General features: G+C 41.6%; 1 protein-coding gene across 5 annotated transcripts in view; it reads right to left on the bottom strand.

The window, feature by feature from the left end:
* DPF3 (double PHD fingers 3) overlaps nucleotides 1-21,099 on the bottom strand; it is a 177,866-nt gene that overhangs the window by 56,090 nt on the left and 100,677 nt on the right. For all 5 annotated transcript variants that reach the window (XR_010743824.1, XR_010743825.1, XM_066321310.1 and 2 more), the window contains exon 4: nucleotides 1,496-1,623. Coding sequence is in view for 3 of the 5 variants with exons in the window: in XM_066321310.1 (XP_066177407.1) it covers nucleotides 1,496-1,623 (128 nt within the window). In the remaining 2 variants the exon portion in view is untranslated. The remainder of the gene's footprint in view (nucleotides 1-1,495; nucleotides 1,624-21,099) is intronic.

The raw sequence follows: 21,099 nt of genomic DNA, 5'->3' as shown, positions 1-21,099 counted from the left end.
CAAAGTACACACTGAAAGCTGCCCACTAGTGAAGGCTTTGGCAATCATTGTTCTACAGACTGAATCCAGATAAGCTGTGCTTGCATAAAATAAAGCAGCAAGACATGCTTTTTGCATCTGTTCTGATGAAACTAACATCCAGGTGACAGGTCAAAGCTACAGCAAAGCAAAGCTACAGTTTAGCTGAAAATCTGTTCTATTTTTTTGCACCCCCTCCCTGCTCTGCAATGCCTGGACTTATGTCAGTTCCACTATCTCTGAGGTCTCTTTTCTCAAACTGCTGTTGAGGATAATTTGGGAGCTCAGATCACACACCAACATTCAAAGGCACTTGTCAATTTCATATGAATGCTGCACCATGACTTCTTGCGACCTTGGAAGCAGGTAAAACCAGACCTTTAGTAAGAGCTCTCAGCATAATAAACCCAGATATACTACTGAAGAGACTAACACAGAGCAGGGCTCATGCCAAGCTTTTCCCCAATCCATGAGCATGGCATGCTTCCTCTTTGATGGTGCTTTTTTACCTGTGCAAATGGGAATGGGAGACCCAATTGTGCTGCCTTTACCTGTGTAAAATTTCTAACAAATAGAGCAAAAGGGCTGAACTCTAGCTAAAACAGATTTGATGCCTATGTTTTTCTGTTTCATTTGGCATGGGACTGACCCCTCAAATTTTGACTACTTTATCTCACCCAGAATTACCAGATTTGACACATTGCTAATAACTCTCTCTAAAATTCCTAAAAAGACTCATGGCACAATGGTGTTTTAGCATCACCCAAGATGTGCTGCTGTGGGAGAGGCCCACTTTCCTAGTGATTTAAGATGTTTTAAAAGTGACATGGACTTATACAAGAACCCTTTATATTACCTGAATTCCTTCTACGAGAGACCTACAATGGTGTTTCAGCTTTTAATTGTTGAAGGATGATATGGAATCTTGACAATTTTCAAACCTTAATGCACGTGAAGAGGCAATAGTTCTCATACTGCATCACTAATAATTACTGAGATATTTAAGATTACAATTTTTAAGTTGTTTTTCCTGTATACCTTCAGAAGGCTACCTACTATTAAAACAAACAAAACAGGTAAGGTAATGACATGTTTTAGTCTACAGCGGCTGTGAATCCAAATTGAAATCTGGGAAACTCACTTTAAATATGAACCATTAAAATTCACTTTATAGTTGGGAACCACCTCAGCTTCTCAGTTCTTAATGCAATTATCTCATAGTGCTGCAAAATAAATTCCAACACAGGACCTGTGCAGAATACTGTCAAACAACGAAGATTTTTGTGACGAGAAGTGTGTGAGATACTGACATCATTCTGAGCATCACAGTGTAGCACAAAGGTTTGATAACACTTTGGCAGTAGCATTACACAACTATAAACAGATACACTGTTCTACTACAGGACAAAAGACTGCTAGACTTAGAGACAAATTGTAAAATCCAGCCCTGATGTCAGGGCATGAGGCCCTCCTTTACCTGGATTTCTTGTATAGTGTCTTCCTCTTTAGTGTCTGTTTTTTTCTCTATTCCCTCTCCACGCAGCAGGGCTTCCAGAGTTGTACTTTCTGAGGTGAACCCATCTTTTTTCAGAGGCAGATCAACTTCTGAAAAAAAAACCACACTCACTGTGAGTCTCCGCCAAAGAGCTAACAAGAAGAAGCACAGAGATGTCAAGCAGATGATGAACAGACTTTTAAACTTGTTTCTATCTTGAAGGAGAGCTCTTCAAGTTTATTTAACCACTAAGAAACTCCATATATGATTAATTTCTGTCCTACTGAAGACCTGTTCTCTTTTCATTTGCTGTGCTTGTTTACGGGAAAAAAAGGCCGAATATATTTCATCAGGGGGAAATAAATGGGAGGGTTCCGAATCCTGCTCCTATGTGTAAACTCCTTATGCGTCAAATAAAGAACAAAAACAGGACTTTTTAAGATACTGAAATAACAAATACGGAGATTCGGATCTCCTGAAGAAGAAAAGTATCTTAATGCAATTTAGCATCTGGCACAATTTATATAGCACAGCTTCAATCCTCATTCTCCTACACCAGGGCATGTTCCACACATGGGAAAACAGAAAGCTTGTGTGGGGGGCCAATGCTGAGACCTTACACTGAAAAACAAAGAGATGTGTCTTCAATTTTCCTGTAATACTGACTAGATAAAATCTCCAGTTGGCTCCAGCTAGGAATACCAGCAAAGAAACACAGTTACGAGTGCAGAATCTTGCCCATAAAATGGGACAGCACCCAGTAATTGCTGAAAGAGCCACAGGCTGGCTTGGGAACAGGCTGGGGACAGAGGTCCAAAGACACTGTGGATTGATAAGCAAGTTTGATGCAACTTGCTGGAGAAGTCAAGGAACAGAGCATTATTCCCCTTTCAAATGCTACCACTAGATTGTGAGACAGTGCAGCAGACAGGCAATTCCAGCACGTTAACTTCAGCAAGATGTTAAAATATACCTGGGCAATAATTCAGTTCTCCTTGTAGACTCTAGCCTCTACCCCACTCATACAGGGGCTCATTTAGAGCAATCCGCTGGCAGGGAAACATCCTGCACATGTCTTTACCTGACACTGCCAGGTATGGATTTCTCAAGTACTCCCTCCCTTCTAAAATGAATTCCTTTCTCTAGGCTAGTATGTTTACAAGTAATAATGTACAAGAATGATGCTTAAAAATCAGCATCTGGTGTCCTTAATTCACAGTTCTGTCTACTTATGCTTTAGAACTGTGTTTCATTCCCCAGTCTGCCTGAAGCTCCCTCCCTTTCTATCACCATGAGCTGTACATTCTGCAGGGCAGAAATTCATGTGTTCTTGAAGTCCCAAATCACCCCTGCAAACCAAATAATGAATGAACACTTCCACCTGGGACAGTAAAGTATAATCTGTTTCATGGGGGCAGTTGTGTCCCAGGAATATGTTTGTTTTATATATGAAAAACTTTTAAGTTAGCAAATGATTCAGCGTCTCTGATCAGTAGTTCCACAATGTACTTGCTCCAGTCTTCTGAAGTGAAAGAGCTCAGCCAATAACCACAGAAAATCGAGCAAAAATTCCAGGAAAAGCTATTCTATTCATGGAGGGAAAGGCTGGGTACAAACCATGCAGAAAAACCAAACCACTGGGATTTTAAAGGAAACTCCCAGGACAACCCACACAATGGGATGGGGTCAACTGTGAATTGATCCCTCTTCTCATCACAAGGAGCTCTATTCAATCAGGCCTCTGTTTTCAGCATTAAGCTCTGCATACCCACCCCATTATGGCCCCTTCCCCAACTTCTCCCTTGCTTGAGCTATAAAAAAGACAGAAAAGTCAAAAGAAAATCATAAAGATTGAATTTCCCTGTATGAACTCCTAGTTCATAGACCTCCCTCTGGATTCAAATATTTCAATAGAAAGAAGGGATTTTTGACTTATGTGCAAATCCCAACACTTGAATCTGAAGTCATTGAGGAACCTCCATAATCATCTCTGGATGTGGGCTTGGCTTGGGTTCAAAGTCCTGTGCTTGGGTGCAAAAGGGCATTTGCTCTGTATTTAGAACCTTGAGGGATTGCAAACCCCAAGGGGTTATCATACATTCAGCAAGCAAAGAAGCTTCAAGCAAGCTCCAGGGCATTGGAAACAAACATGTCTTCACTGTGACAAGCTACGCCCGTCTCTGGATACCAATACATCCAGCAAATGAATGCATTAGAAAAGGAAATGATGAGGAAAGGCTGAGGGATAAGTAGAACATATATGAAGGTGGAACTACTCCCCATTTGTTCCAGAGACATCAAAAACTAAGTTTGAAAAGAGGGAAAGGTAGGCTTTAAGGTCAAAACAGGAAGCTTGTTTAATAAGCATGGTTGTTCTGTGTGGCACTGCTACTTCCCAACAACACTACTCCAGGAGGACTTTTCATCCAAAACTCTCAGAGCATTTTTTAATTACTAAATTTAACATCCCACTGACAAGGCGTTGTAAGGTAATATTTTTATTCACAGTTGATGGGGAGACTGAATCACCAAGAAGTTAAATTAGTGAGCTGGGCATCCAGTGAAAATAAACTCAGTGTCTGCCTCTCATTTTCCCACTAAGCTGACTGCCATTTGATGGCCTTCAACTTCTTCACTTTCTTCTCCACTGGTAGCTTCTATGAATGCACTTTAATTCCTAAATAGCTCGGAAAAGTGGGAAAAAGCAGACTCTTTCTTATCTGGAATGTAAAGTTTACAGCACAAAGACCTTCATATGCCCAAAGACAACTCTTTGTAATGAATTCAGTCTTTGTAATTAATTCAATCCTTCCTGAAAGATGGCTAGTCTGTAAAGGGTACAGTAATGAAGACAGGAAATTATGTTTCCAAACCACTTTTTGAATTCCCACAGATGAAAGTCTTCTAAAATCTAAAAGACAGTTCAGTTAACCTATAGAAATAGTTAAACACTACCAGGGATCATTAAATTCATTTCACGAAGTCCCTTATTTTCTCTTTCCTATTTAACTATCCATGATTTTCCCACAAAAGCAAGAAAAGTATCTTTTACTCTTATGCCAGTACCCTAAAGAAAACAGAGGAGCCAACTCAAAAACCAAAATGTAGCTTTCATGTGAAAGATCAAGGCTTTCCCCAGACCATGGGAACTGCTATTTGGAAGTAAGGTGAGGTCTGTTCCACTCACTGTCCTGCTTATAAAGGTACCAGCCAGTGCCTGAAGCTTCAAACAAGGCCAGAGGGAGAACTCTTCTGGGCTTAAGAAATTAAGCTGTGACCCCATGCTTGCCTCTGCTTTGATACTTTGATACATGCCACAATATGCAGTCACCTCACATGCTGCAGAAGAAGCTATGAATGTCTGTCACGAGAGAAATGCAAAATAACTTACCCACCCTAACACTGTGTTTCATCCTGAGAGATAAATGTAGTATCCCTTCCAGTTATCCTAAATCTGTCTCTTCTCAAAATACACAGAAGTAGCCCAGCCCTTTCTGAATTTTCATACATTTTTGCCTCGATGTTTTCCCACCTCATGGAGTTCAACAGTTAAACTATGGTTTGAAAGAAGGATTGTTTCACTTCATCTATTGCCAGCCCCCTTGTTCTTGCTGGGGAAAATAGAAGTTCTTGACTGAAATTTTTGTAATTTCTTTTTATTTCCTCTCCTTTCAAGGATAAACAGCCACAACCTTTTCTATTACTCTGCTGTGGGAAGTTTTCCATATGGTCCTGAGAAACCTCACTGAACTTTCTCTCATTATACACCAGTCTTCCCAAGATGGACCAGTACTGCATCTGGCATTTTCAGATGAAACCACATCCCCCATTTAAACAGATGAATTACATATTCTTTAGATTACACCTCAGGCTGTGTCTTTCAATGGCCAAGTTACTAACTAAGCAGAAGAATTAGGAATCTTATAATGGGGGCAACTTCCCATAAGGAACACATTCAAACACACAGGTACCATATTAAAATGTCCAACCCTCTGCCCACTTCCCAAGCACATTTACATCCCAGAGTGCTCTGCACAGACCTTCCTGGCCATGATTGCTCTCAATAACTTCATATTATGTGGAAATCGTTGTAGTTGACAAGGTATTCCCACTCTGCAGCTTGTCTATTAGTGTATTATACAATACTGGACCAAGCACTAAACCTTGATGCACCAGCTGTAAGCCTTTATCTACAATGAAAGTTCTCTCTTCCATTATCTTTTATTCCAAAAGTTTTTATCCAAGAAAATTCCTGGTTTCACCACGGAGACATAACAAAGGTCTTCGGAAAGTTGAAGAAAATTGTCAACCCCTCTACCTACTAGTTCGTTACATATCCTGTAAAGAATTTTAAGGAAGTAGAGAGGCATGCTTTTCCTTGGCAGGAAAAAATGTAGTTGGTTAGAACCTCCTATATCATCATTTCCCAGGTGCTTTACTGCTTATATGTAATTACTGTTTCAATCAATTTCTCAGATGTTCATGTAGAATTTATGTGTTTTGAATCTTTGAATCACATCCAAATCCTTTTTAAATACAGCTAATAGCATTTGCTACCCACTAATTGTTCTAAATTCTTTGTAACTTTTAGTTTGTATCACAAGCTCTTCTTCAAACATTACAATTTCAGAGAACATAATCTTTATTCCAAGTAATAACTACCAGTAAAGTCACTATAATTAAAAGCTTACTCTTTTATATGAAAATTTTAAGAAGGTTTGTTGATAAATTTCCTTTTGATTAGTTCCACAAATACAGTAGCACGTGGTTAATGTAGCAGATACAACTAGCTAGAACTATACCAAAATGGAAATGTCAAAACAAAAATCGTCAATGAGAAATAAAATGTTTTTTAAAGCACATTTCCTGTTTTAGTAAACCATCGTATTCTAGGTGTTACAACTAAATATTGTGCATATATTATAATTCAAATATGTGTGTGTGCATATAATTAAAATTTATGTTTCTTAACTTGGCAGAGTCCCTTTCATAGTGATTAAATTAACATGGATATTTCTGCTTACAAGCTAAGTGCAGCAACCTCTCTATTTACTAAGGTCCTAAGATTGCAGTTGTAGAATCTGAACAAGCACCCATGCAAGTGTCTTTCCTGTATCTGTTTTCTGAACTGAACTGCTGCCTCCAAAAGAAGCCCACAAAATGGTGGGCTTTTTCAAGTTCTGATTTACCAAAATAGCTGAAAATTCCTGTCCTTAAGTAAGCAACATTTGGTTTACAATGCATTGAGAGCTAAGCAACTTTTCAGTGTCTCTTTGAAACATAAATTAAAAACAATCATCCCTTTTTCTATACAGTGCAATGTATTTGTTTTACAATGGATCATTTCCATCTCCACAGTAGCAGCTGCCACCCAAACCATCATCTCTGTGCACTCGTAAGCAGCTCCATTTCCAGTTCTAATTGGGAACAGAGATACTTATTGGGTGAGTTCCAGCATGATCTATCACGCCAGAGACAGCTACTATGCAAACCAAAGCAATCCGGCTTCCAAAAACCCTCTTAGACAAACACTGACTTTGCACATAGATTCTTGCATTTTCATTTCTTGGTGCCGTTTTTTGGAACATAAGAAATGCCAGAGGAAACTATATGTTACGAGTCCATGAAGTGTTGTTTAGGGTGGATAAATCCAAGGATATTACCTTAATAACCACTACCTCTTTAAAATCATATAGGTGGTCTAAAAAAGCCACCTAATTCACAGCAAACAGAACTACTGCTGAGTGAATGCAGCCACTAAGCTCATTAAGAGGATGTGGCAGGATGTGTCTGAAAGTGCAGTGCAGTGGCTCAGCAAGCAATTAAATCCCATGACAGTTTAAAATGAGAATCTATCAGTGTCACAAGAGTGTGAAGCCTCAGCATCTCTGCTGTTCCCACCCCCAGCGTTTTATTTATTATGGCGTATTGGGAACATGGGAAGTCAAAAAGATTATAATGAAATATGCCATATAAAAACCAGATTAAGCCTGCTCTTCTTTGGGGAAATATGCAGAGAGAGAAGCTGTCTGTTAGCTGTCGAGTTTGCAAAAGATACCATCTTTTGGGATGGTGCTCTCTGCCAGCAGACAGAGTGCCCCAGGGGAAATGGTGGTGAAAAACCCAGACAAGCAGCATCCATCCATCCATCATATGCTCATCTCCACATCTCCAAGGCACAAATATAGCGTTAGAGTGCAAAGGGTGGGGGCAGGGGATGGAATCCCTGAAGAAAGAATGGGGAGACAATGCCTTACGTGAATAGCTGCATTTTGTAGCTTTTCTGTGCGTGCACAACCAGACTGTCTTTAGCTTCTTTGCTTGTTTGTTGTGTTCATGGTCAGTACAGTGACTTGTTAGGATCTTTGGAACTGATACATTCACAGCAATGACCAGAACCAGGTATACTAAAGGTAGGGCTCTGCCCCTGCCAGCACAGCACAGGACCTTAATTCCTCCTGCAGATCCAGATCTCCAAAACCCTTCTTTCACCACACCACATCCTGCTATCCCAGGGACACATGCTCATGTTATTGCTATTATGATTTAATGTTGATCTTCCATGGCCCCTGATATTCCACCCTTTTCTCCCAACACTCCTGCAATTCAGCATCCATCTGCAGCAAACTTGTCACTGACAGTTCTACACAAACATGGTTCACAGAACCTCCCATCAGCCCAGTCATGGGCCTCCCCTGGGACAGATTACTGATAACACAGACTCTCACAATGAGTCCATAAAGCCAAACAAATGTCCCTAGAGAGTAGTAAACATCAAATCCACTTTATTTTTAATCCAAGCTACAATATAGCCATGCTGTACTAGAGGTTGTAAGGCTACTCCAGTAATTCTTTGTCTCTCCTACCAATCCCACTCTAAACCTCATGTATATTATTGCACTCTCAAAGTAAACTGTGCTGTGGTGAGAACAAGAATCCAGCCAAAGACATTGATAAACCACTCCTAAAAGCAAAACCACTTGAAAATATAAGAGTATTTATTTTACAGAAACAAACCATTTTGAATAGAAAAAATAGTTTCAAGGACTCTATCCTGTAAAGCTCTGAAATTATTCTTAACAAATGTTTGAAATTTTAGGCACTACTGAGGTTTGCTCTAGGGAGCACAGGGAGACTGGAAAATCCCAATGTCTCCCTAGCACCTCCTCATGGAATGCTGCTAATCTCATTATGAGGTTGGGGGAGGGCAGAGGGCAGGGGGAGAAAGTGAAGACAGAGGAAGATCTGATATGGGTGGGACTGTACACTTTCAGTCTTTAGCCTGGGCATACCTGCAGAAATATCAGAGGACAACTTCGAGTTTTAAGACTGGGATTCAATAGAAAGCTTCTATCAGCCCCAAGTTAAAATACATCCCAGGAGGCTACAAGACAACAGGAGGACTGCAGAAAATTGTGGAGGCCCTTAAACATAAGGTTAAGCATTGTTTAGTTTAACACACTATCAAAATGTGGACTTTACAAGCAGCTGTATTTCTCTGGGAGACTAGAATGCCTCTATAAAATCTCTCTCTCAAAAAAAAAAAAAAAAAAAAAAAACCCACAAAAAAAAAAAAAAAAAAAAAAAAAAAAAAAAAAAAAAAAACACCAAACAAAACAGCCCTCTTGTCAGTTGTCTCTTGGAAGTTTTCTACAGATTTATTTCTCAGCACAGATATAAATCATTGTCACATATAATAAGCTATACCTGCTTCTCAAAGACTGCCAAATTACAGTATCAGACTAAATGCTGGATCAAGTAACTACCCTCAGGGCTGAAATCGTCTCCATTCAGAAATATCTGAAATATCTCCATTCAGTAGCATTTTTCTAGCACTCATTTGTGTTCTGGTCACTCTTGCATTTGTGTTCTAGATGGGCTCACACTACACCACGACTTCTGCAGCAACACTGTAGGCACTATCAAGGGACAAAAGCAAGATAACTACTACAATTTAGAGAAAAATATTAAGTAAAAAAGCCTATTCCTTTGGGCTTTGTGTCACCCTAACAGGGCTTTTGGTCTATTGGGAGGAAAAGAATAACTTAGGCTATCTGCAAATGGTCATCTAGAATAGATGATGGGCATTTTGACCTCTGCAAAGCACCAGAATTAAATAATTAACCAAACAGTTATCAGCAAACCCCAGTCCTTCCCTCCCCACAGGTGGGATAGGCATGCCCACATTGCACACTCTGCAAAGGGTAACAGGGAGTGGACCTCCACCACAAGCAACTGGATGTGACAGAACTGAATAAAAACACTTGTACTGCACACAAACTCATACATAAACCATGTGTAGAGCCCACCATGCCAACCTTCCTGCAAATGCTGTGAGATTCTGCACAGCTTCTCGTCCTTATCGAGGACAGTGGAGGGGATACCTTTAGTAACAGATAAATCTCTGTAATGCAGTTATCTCTCAGCTGCAGTGCACAAGCATCCCAATTAATTCAGTCCAGGCCTAGCAGAGCCGGCACTAAGCCAGAGCTGATAAACCTGCCAAAGCCAATCTGAGTCCTGCAGAGCTCCTTGGGAACCTGCTCTGCGCATTCTGGCGCTCCGTCCGGAGGGGGCTGTGCTCAGCTCTGCACGGAGCGGCAGCTCCGCGAACGGGGCCTTTCTGACACCCAGACTTCTGGGCAGCAGGCAGAGACACCGCTCAGCCCCAGGGCATCAGCAGGGGTGTGGTGGGGCTCATGAACAGCGCCCAGCCTGAGGCTGGCTGTCCCAGGCCTGATCCTGCGGGAGGCAGCGCTCCACAGCCGGGGAGCAGCACAGCCGCGCCCGGGGCTCGGCCGGGCCAGGCACACCTGGGTCAGCATCCCCGGCTCAGTGAGTACCGGACTGCACAAACCAGAGGAGAACGGAAAGGCCACAGCAAACTGGCAGTGATTTTAGGGATGGGATAGGGACCAACCACCCCAGATGCTGCCTTTGGCATTTCTGCTGTCCCACCAAGTGATGCTGAGCCAAATTCTAACAGAGGCACTCTCTGCTTTTTCCATCATCTGTCAAATGGAGATAGTCCTCACCTATCCTCTGGGGTTTGGCAAGGCTTGTTTAATATTCATAGGCATTCAGGCATTTAAATAAAATGCACCAAAAATGCAAGGTGGTCTTACAGGCTCTCACAAAGACAGATTTGAACATATTTTCTTTCCAGCCAAGAAAAACACTGAAAAAGTAGGACTATTTCCACAGATACCAGATTTCAGTGGCCAATTCACAAATTCCAAAGGACAAAGATAATATTTACTCCTATGTTAAGATACGTATAACAGATGAAGCTATATAAGTGAAAAATGTTATTATAAAAAGGAAGGCTTTTTAAAAAGATGCTAGTAGGTAGCCTTTCAGAAATGGGAAAGAACAAAGCAAATTATCTCTGAGATGCTCAGATCTCTTGCTACAAAAAGGCAAGCAATTTCAAGAGGCCTATAAAGGGTTTAGACAAAAAGGTGAACTCTAGAATTAATAACAGAATGGTAAACAGGAAGATTAATGGCACCAGAGAAAATGCAGATGGTGAAGCCCAGCCTGCAGGCTCAGCAAGCCTCTGAATAGGGAGGGGGGGAAAAGGCAAGGTGTAAACAAGGTGACCTTCAAAGCCATGGGAATGCCTGCCAACAGGCCAGCCAGAGGGCATCCCAAGACACAGATGTGCCAGCTGGGGTAGGCTGTCTCATGACAACGTGAACAAGATTTGTCTTTTTCAGAATTTTCAGGGAAGCAAAATGAGTAGAAGCAGAAAATATGACCATTCATTCAAAAGTGGCACAGTTAAACGCACAGGTTGGAAAAGGACACCATCCATTTTGTAAAGAAAATACAGAAGAATTCCCTGAATATCCCCACTGAGAAAGGTCTTGTGCCCACTTTTAAAGCCTGCTCATACAAGGTGTGGGGGAAGAGAAAGTGGTTTTCACCAAACAAATGTTTTCCTTGAGGGTTTATCCTTTAAGTTTATGGTAGGAAGGAAAAAAAAAACCTCAGCACATACTGCAAATCAGCTCTTTAAGCCCATGATGGTATAAATTTTCCCCAGCTTGGCATAAGTCTGTTCACTCCAGATGGCACATTTGGGTTGAAAGCAGGTAAAGATTTCTCAGAGATCTCTATGTCCAGTATTTACAGAGCTCTGCCTCAGTGCTTGGCTGGTCCATCTTTATGCCTGGGAGATCTCGGTTCTTTGCCTACAATAAAACTGGGAGAGAAATCTCCTACCACAGTTCTGCAGGGAAGCTTGGCTCTGTCAGGCCTGATGCTTACATCATTGTGTTCAACGAGGAAAATTAAAAGGTAAATGTAGTCACACATTTTTTTAAATGCATCAGTCAAACACTACAGTGGGGCAGTGCTAAGGGGAACAATGATATCTCTATAAGCCTTCTGCAGAAAAAGTCAAACATGGACCGTTATGATAATCAGAGGCAAGAATATTAGGGGAAAACAGAATAAGCAACAACAGTACAGCTCACTGTAGAAAAAAGGCAGACCCTAGCTATGGGAGTTCAGCAGCCAGTGTATTCACACACCTTTTTTTCCTTTCAGCCTGGCTCAAAGTACATCAAATCTGAGTATTTCAGGCAAAAACTGGCCCATCTGAGTTCAGTGCTCAAACCAGCTGATTCAGTGCTAAGTGTGCAAACAGACATGTCTGAATGTGTTTTCTTCTGATGGGCTGCATACCAATGAAGATATTGCCATGACCTCTGGTTTCACAGTAGGAACCACAGGTGCTGGATGAGGTTAGGCAGCTCATGCACAGCCCAGTGCTGTTACATCAAGAAGGCTTGACCCAAGCAAGCTTGATTGCCAGCAGGAGCTGCCATTGTGGCTTTGGGTATCAGTACACACCTCTATCCAGAAAGTCCCATCATGTGGCTCTGTTGATTGCTTTTGAATAGAACAGGAATGGAGAGATGAAGTACACATCTGAAAACACTAACATGGCAGTGAGGAAGGAAGGGACAAAAACAGCAAGATGGAGGAAAAGTACTATATTCCTTCTCCCTGTTGCTGTAGCTAACTAGCTCTGAACAAGGGAATCTCTGGGCCTTGAATTACGTCTTTTCAATATCTCTCGCCTTTCTCCTCTCTGCTAACAGAGAAATGCTGTAAACTCCCAGACCCTGAGAATATACATTTCCACACCTTACAAAATACAGTGAAAATTGATGATAATGAGGAAGAGGGAGAGCCATGCAAGGGGGAAACAAAGTGAAATAGAGAATAGTTACTCTTCTCTCCCTTCCTTCTGCTCAGATTTCCCTTTGTTCATCTAACACTGAGCCAAACTAAGCCAAAAGGAGCTGCCATGCTGGGCTACAAGATTGATGGCTGCAGGCAGACTCCACAGTGAAGAGACGGATGACTGGTCATTTCCCGCGATGCACTGAAAAACATCCATCCTTGCAGCCATGCTGAGCCCATTTGTGCTCCCTTTGAAATGAGAGATAAACACAGGCAGCCAGAGGCACCTGACTGTCCTTCTCCCTCCGAAGGACACAGCTATAGTCCTCTGGGTTCCTTGAGAAGGTCGCTGTGTCCATCCCTGAACATCTGGCTGTGGGATTTGCTAAGTCTCTCTCTCCCCCGGCAATCATCCATCTATTAGAGCACAGTGCAGGTTGGAAGAAAACAGTGAAGAGAATGGTGTGACAACCTCATCAATCTACAGCTACATGCTTGGCTATTTAGTTTTCTTTACACTATTCCTAAATATGGGGGGGGTGGGGCGGGGGAGAGAATTGCTACTGGTATGAAGGAGGGAATTGTGGAAATGGCAGTGTGGATTGGAGTAAGTCCTTATGACTATTAAAATGTTGTGCATGTACTAAAGCAGTAGGGAACTAATTAAGATTCAGGATTGAAAGGCAAAACAAAAAAGTTGGATGCACTCTTGTTCCATCTGTAGCACTTGCTGAGAGTTCAGATGTACTTGGGGCATCATCTTTAGCAGAAAGAGGTTAATATTTTTATTTTGCCCATTCAGATATTAACAGAAACCTCCCTGGAAGAATATACTGTAAGTACATTTATAGTGTCAGCCCTGGTATAGCAGCTTCAGAGGCACAAAGCACTTAATCCTCAGTCCTTTCTATTTAGTTAATAGTGTCTTTGTTGCTGATACTGTCCTGGTCTATACCACTGCTCACAGATACAGCCTCTGTGTTTCCAGTCCTCCTGCCGCGCTGCTACCTCTCTTAGGCAATGAGCATTACATGGCAGATGTATCCATAGCATCACTTACAAATTAGCATCACTGCAGAAATTCCTGTAACCACGAACTTCACTTTGTCAGAGTAGCACATATCTGTAACTGTGTCATTTACAGACATTGCACCAAGGAAATCATGAGAAGAGAAAACCATTCACCATTTCTCAAAAACACAAAAAAATGAGTCACTTGCTTTGTTAATATATAGTTTTAGCACTCAATCTGAGCCAGCTTTGAAAATTTGTCTTTTATTCCCATCATGCAATGCTGCTTATTTTAGGCCAACAACTAGAGGATTTTCACTACAACTGTTTAGGACATGCAGAGGATATTAATCATGACCATATGTTTTCTTAAGACATAAACCCCACACTTGCCAAGGGCAATCATATGCATTCAGAAGGACATAATTTCCATCAAGAGGGGTGAAGTTTTCATCCTTTCTCTTACATCAAGAACCATAGCTTTAGCTGATGGAAATTGCTGGTCGCTGATGTCTTTATTAGAGCTACCTACCTACAACAGCTAAGGTCCTAGGCCTAAATTACCTGGTTTGTTTAAGGGGAATCATGCTGCAAGTGCATCGTAAGTGAGATCTCTGGTCTAGAATACATTGCACATAAAATCCATATCGACCTATTCCAATGTATTGCATCAAACCTCCTTCTCCAATGGAGTTCATTACTGAGAAGGGATGCTATGGCAAACACCAATGGTGTCAGAATCCTGAAGAATAAAACATCTGTAATAAACTATTAGTCAATCAAATGCAAAATGCAGGGAATATTGAAATTAATCATAATCTAGTAAAAACATTTAATATCTCTCAGGTACGAGATGATTATGAGGCTGTAAAATGTTTACTACAAAGAATGGGAATGCAGAATGAAAACTTCTTGAAATGGAAACCTAGGAAGGTTGGTAGGAGGTATAGGGATGTGGGAGGGAATGTCATCATACTCTCTCCATTCTACTCTTAGCAATTCTATAAAGCTTGGCTTGTAAGAGTTCAAACTGATCATTATATTAACATTTATTGCTCATTCTGTTACATTATGCACCAGAAAAATAACACCTGCTATAAATATTAAAATATTTCATGCTACAAATCAATTTAATTTGCTCTGTGTCAGGAGAACAATAAAATTTAACAAATGGGGGGTTTAAAACCATATTTTATGTAATTATATTTCATAATATCTTTGTTGGTTTTTGCTAACATTTTCTTTCATAAAGCAGCACATAGGCCCTACCATACCATTGACCTAGTAGGCCAATGACTTCACTGGGCTCAGTGCAGGATGCTGAGTACCAAACCTGCAAGTCTGGTCCAACCCAGTACTTTACACATAGATTTAACTTCATTACTAAAAGATCACTCATGTTCTTAAAGCCCAAGCTCGGGTGCTTTCCTTTGCTGGGGTTAGACAGCTTGCCATCTTATGAGACTAAGCCCTAGGGATTTGATCCAATAAACCCTTTTTCACGTGATTACCAGAGAATTCCCAGAATTACCCATATGAACACACAAAATAGATGCAATTAATTAGATTAAAAATACCCATTTCCTAGGATCTTGTGTCCAGTACTTGCTTCTGAACAGTACCTGTGCACCACAAAAACCCTTTTGGCGATGTGGTTTATCCTTTTTCAGGCATTTTTACTGGCTATGCTTAGAAAAGGGGCAGTAGGTTTGCCAGGAAAGCTCTCCAGGTTTGGTTCTAGCTCTAAGACTCCTACAGGGCATACAGCTTCCTCTCTGCCTCTCCCCATGCTGGAGACCTGGTGATTTGTGCCTTGAGGGAAATGGATCTGACAGGTTCCAGATTTCCCCAGGCACCATCCCCTGCTGCTCCCCCTGTGGCTCCCACAGCCCTTTCTTCTGGCAAGCTTTGAGCCTCTCTTCATTTTAAGGTTAAATCTGCTTATTTCATAAATAAATAATCCTGATGGTTACTTACACACATCAATGTTAACTTCATAGCAAGAGAATAAATCCCTCAGCGTTCCACCTCTCCAGGAGGAATAATGTGTCTCCTAGAGACACAGCATTCTCAGTCAGGCCTTGGCAGCTTGAGAGGCACATGCTGAATAACCTCTTCCCAAAGACGTGTCCTAGCAGCCAGATGTAAGTCAAAGACAGTAGCCAAGAACAGTGAAAGAGCAGAACAATGGGCTGGATAGCTCAGAGAGGGTGGCAGCACCACAAGTAAGCTCTCTCTCAAGCAGCCCAGGTATTTCAAGCCAAAGCAATCTCAGCTGCCTGAGCCCTCCCTCACATCTTGCAAGTCAAGCCCTGAAAGATGACCTGCAGTCACACTGTAGAGGCTCCAAGGAGATCAACAGCACAATTCATTCCTTCAATTCAATGGCCAACTGTAGTAACCAAAAACATTTTTCAGAACAGCCAGCCTACAGAGTCATCATAACTCTGTTTTCACAAATATACTAAATACAGCTAAGATGACACACCAGTGGAAAAACACCTCTGAGTGGCTGCTTCTGAAATTACAAAAGCCTTGTGTCTGAGGGACACTGCACATGCAGCCTATGTTCCCATCCCCAGTGATAAGATCCAGAGAACTCAGAAAACTATATTTAACAGCTTCCAAAATTTTCTTATCTTGTTCAGTTGCTACTGCTGCCTTAGCCTGATGACTAGAGCCAGAGGGTTTTGGCTTCAGTGGGCTTTTGATCAAAACCCAGAGGGGTTCCAAAGCCCAGTAGCTTCTTCATGCATCTCTCTCCTAATTATGCAAACTGGCTCAGCCACACAAGAACCAGGAGTAATCCTGTGTGACTCATACAAGCCATCTTAGCTAAACAACAGAGTTCTGGTAAAACTTTGAATGTAAAATACATGTAGTGACCTGTTCCAGATCTTAAAAACGAAAGAGAAACTATTTACACAAAGTTAATCCTGTAAATTCTACCAGCATGACAGTGGAGTTAAACAGCAGAAACAATGTTTTTGTTTTCTTGACTGGAATATTTATAGAATATTATTTGCTTTTCTGGAAATGAGTGTTTTACTTCCATAACTGCAAAATCATGAAATTCCATTTTGGGGGAAAATACACATTTACTTACAGTAGTCACTGAGCTGGATTAGTCTAAGAATTTGCAGCTTGTCAAATGTAAAATCCAGCAAGAGCAGTGCATGATTTGGAGGAGAGGTTACCACAGCCCTGGCAGCCATGACATACAGAAGGCCAGCTCCCCAGTGGCCAGAAAAACAAAGCAAGAAGAATTACACTGTGCAAAACTCGAGATATCTTTCCAGCAATTACACTGTACAGCCAGCCTTGCAAAAACTGGCTTAACAATTCACCTGTGGTGAGTCTCTTTATTTGTATATATGGGTGTGTAACAAATTACTTATTTTTTCATCATCATTCTGATACATATAATTCCAGGCTGTGCACCAGAGCTGGTACGCTTTCATACCAGTTTTGCAAGGCTTTCTGCTGATGAAACATTTAATGCTGGCTTGGCAAATGAGGCAAAACTTTGAGGGCTTGGCAAATGGCATGGTTTATTCAGTCATATATTTTTATTTAGAGGTCTCCCATACCCCTCCCATCCCATACTCCAATTTCTCTAAATGTATTTCTTAGATACCTGTTAGGTACTCCTCTAAGTCAGACACATGAAACTGATGTTTTAGCACCTCCATTTCACATACTGAGAAGCTGAGAGAAAAAGACATATTCCTTTGGTCCTGGTCCTGTGTGGGGCACAGGAGATGCAAGGATCTGATGGTACAACCTGAAGTGCACAGATGGTCACCTCTACTGCAGACTGGCAATGGGACCAATGCATATTTCACTGCAGGACTTGTGTGTCATGATTCTGAGTCAGTGAATATATGCAAAAAGAGACAGGTTCTCTGGTATTCTTAGTGCCATGTAAGAAAAGAAAAAGCAAACTTTATCTGGCCAGAGATCTGGACCAGCAAAAGTCCCTGTTGTAGGTAGAATTTAAAGGTGGTGGATGAGATGGAATAAAATGGTGAAATGTGTATATAACAGAAAGAAGCTGATTCACAAGGAGGTCCCACACTGATGAGTTTTCTCTTGGTGACAGAAAGTCGCTTTTTCTAACACAAGTCATAGCTGGATGTGTAAGTGCCTTAAAGCAGCAGCTCTTGCCTGTGGTGCCATGTCCTGCTGTGAAGACAAGATTAGTGGGGAATTGGAGCCTACAGTTTCGATTCAGGAGCATTGATGGACCCATCTGTAAGCTGCAGGCTTAGCTGATGAATAAACACATACTAAAATTTAGGCCAGAAACCCAAAAGAAAAGGCCCAGTAGAATTCAATATTCATACCAGTATAAAAACTGAACACCTTCTGGCATCCCTGCTCCCGGATTTAGATTCACAACGTAAAGCTTCATTTTGTTCTTAAGTGCTATGGAAATGTGGCACTCCTATGTACACGACAGACCAAACTCAGGACTCAGCATGGTCAGGGTGCAGATGCACTTTCTAACAAATCAAATTGGAACTGAAAACCATCCACCCTCCCTGTCCCAAAAAGTTAAGGTTTGTTTGTTTGTTTGTTTGTTTGTTTGTTTTCTTCTACATGGTGACAAAAATGAAGATGGGTGAGAATGAGATGCGCTCTAGGCTCAGCCCAGCCCGGTGCAGCTCCAGCAGACGCTGCCCTGAGCGCAGGCTGTTCCCGCCGCGGGGGAATTCCCGCCGGGAGCGGCCCCGTGCGGAGCTCCCGCTGCCCGCCGCGCCCTCTGCCGGCCGCGCCGCGACACTGCAGCCGCCGCCACCGCGCCGGCGCTGCCAGGCGGCGGGATCAAACGCCCTAAATCGGGATATTGCAAAGATCGTATTACAAGAGACCAGGAGAGTTGGGGCTTCTGTTTGCTTTTTAACACAAAGTACTTCGGAGTGCAGAAGGACTTGAATTAAAAGCAGATCTTAAATGACATTTTAATTCCAGAATTTTGGAGAGCCAGGAGCAAAACTCACTGAAGTTTGCTATCAGGCTATTAAAATCTATCTTACATAAGAAATCTAGACCAAACCATCAGGAAAAAAAACCTGCTCCTGTCAAGTCAGCTCCATCCCAAATGCAGGGTTCATCCTGGCAAATGTTGATAAAAGCCATGAACAATTAAAAAGCTTAAAATAAATTCTATGCAAAAAGTATCTTAGGTAAACTCACGTCTATAGAAATCCATCAGAAGCCTGAACAGCTGATAGGTTTGTATTATAGCCTCCTTCAGGAATACTGTATCCAATTCATCTGCATATTACAGGCATACTCTTATTTGGCACCAGAATTATTCTTCCAGTTATGATCCTAAGATGGTCTTAATGGACCTTAAAAAGCCAGGCAGGTTCTATAACATAACATGACCTTTAATTACAGAGATAATAGTAGGAAAACTGTCAAATAGTAGAAAAAGTTTTTGTTAAGAAGAGATGTGCTCTCTTTACAGTGTTCATCACAAAACAAGACTGCTGTCTTGTAGTACAGAACAGGAACCAACACGTGGTTGTGCAGAAATCGCTGAAATGAAAAGTGAAACTAGTCAACATTAATTGGCCTATGGGAGAAAAAATTTTAAAGGAAATTCTCATTAAGCGTTTTGAATTCTTTTTTAGGCTCTAATATCTTTGAGTGAAACTGGGCATAGCAAAAAGGAGCAGGAAAAATAATATGGACTTTAGCAGCACTGTGTTCTTTCTGTGTTCTTGGGTTCGATTTCCAGCTGTACCACAAGCCTCTGATTAAAATGGCATAGAAGTAGTTTATTCTGTTTGTCGCTCATTTCTCCATTTTGGAATCAAAGTACTTCCTTCACTATATTTTGTATATCTGGACAGTAGATGGCTAAGAGGACTTCACAACAACCCCTGGGGTGATGATCTAACATGTTGGTTGAGTCTCTAGATGCTATCATACAAGTGATACTACTGCAAATTCTTTTCTTTGCTTTTTATTGTCATCTTAACCTTGTCTTGGTGCCCGCATCCTAAAGACCACAGACCTCCACAGACATGCTGAGCATCTCCCCCAAGAGTTGAAAGCACTCCTCACTTCCCAGGAAACACACAGTAGCTTGTACAATCAGTCACAGTCTCCACAAGGTAAATAGAGATGCTTTAAAGAGATAATAGGTTATGTATAAGGATGTAGTTCATTCATCCACAAGCACACTCATCTAGGTATACCCCAAATGCCCTAAAAACAGATCAGACATTGTTCAACTGGAACTAAAAATCTGTTTTCAGTACTTGCTTCAAACAACTACCATAGTTCATCATAGCAAATGAAAAATACTTTTGTTTGCTTTTACTATCCAACAACCAGCAAAAAACTCCATTTCTACAGCTCAGCTGAGCACTGGACTGTCCAATACAAGTAAGAGGACAGATACTAGCACAGGACCCCAGCTCATTCTCAGCACAGTAGTAGCATAAAAAAACTCTACTCCACACCCTCCAAGTGAGTGGGAAGGCTGCACACCCTGAAACCTCACTGTGGGCTCTCAGTCCAAAACCAAAGGACCTCAGCAAATTCACACAAAAGCATTACAGTCATACTCTAGACTTACACACCACGTGAAATAAAACTCTGTAGGTATGCATAATGGTACCTAGATTTAGCCATCTTGTAAGACTGAAGTAGGACACTGCCAACTTAAACTCCACCAGAGTTTTTGGCCACACTCACTGTATCTGTTCTCATCTGCATAGGTGCAAAGCTTGGGTAATACCTACCTGTCAGCAGGGTTTACTGTAGGCAATAGCACTTCTACAATTTTGATAGCTGACCCAACACAGAATCATATACCCAGCACCACAAAACCACTAAGTGCATAGGACAAGGATCAATTATGATTTCAAGGGGCCTTGGGCCTAATCCAGGATCTCTTTCTTATTTTTAACCCTTCTCTTTCCAACTGCTCTGATTTTTCCAAGGGTCAGAACTATACTGCTCGCCCTCACAGCACCTGCAGTTCACAGCAGTGGTAGAGTTAAAAATTCTCCTTTTTCTCCCACTCCACTGGAAGTCAGGCTACCTAGCTCAACCCTCTCCCTCACCCATTCCCAGACCTCTCATGTACAGGAGCTCAGCTCTGTCCTTCCTGTTTTACTCAGTGTCCTGGTGGACCATGAGCTCAATATGAATGAACACTGTGCTGCTGTGACAAAAAAAATAAAGCCAACAGGATGTTGGGTTGCATCAGCAAGGGCATCACCAGCACAGATAAGTAATTATCATATTCAGCTCTTTCTCAAGCTACACCTGGAATACTGTGGTCAGTTTTGGTCCCTGCTCTGCAAAAGAGATGTGGACAGTCTGGAGGGGGTCAAGGGAAGGGCTACCAAGATGAT

Source organism: Sylvia atricapilla, chromosome 6, assembly GCF_009819655.1.
Source record: "Sylvia atricapilla isolate bSylAtr1 chromosome 6, bSylAtr1.pri, whole genome shotgun sequence".
Lineage (NCBI taxonomy): Eukaryota > Metazoa > Chordata > Aves > Passeriformes > Sylviidae > Sylvia > Sylvia atricapilla.
The sequence above is the reverse complement of the archived record's forward strand: the minus strand, read 5'-3'. Positions and strand labels throughout refer to the sequence as shown.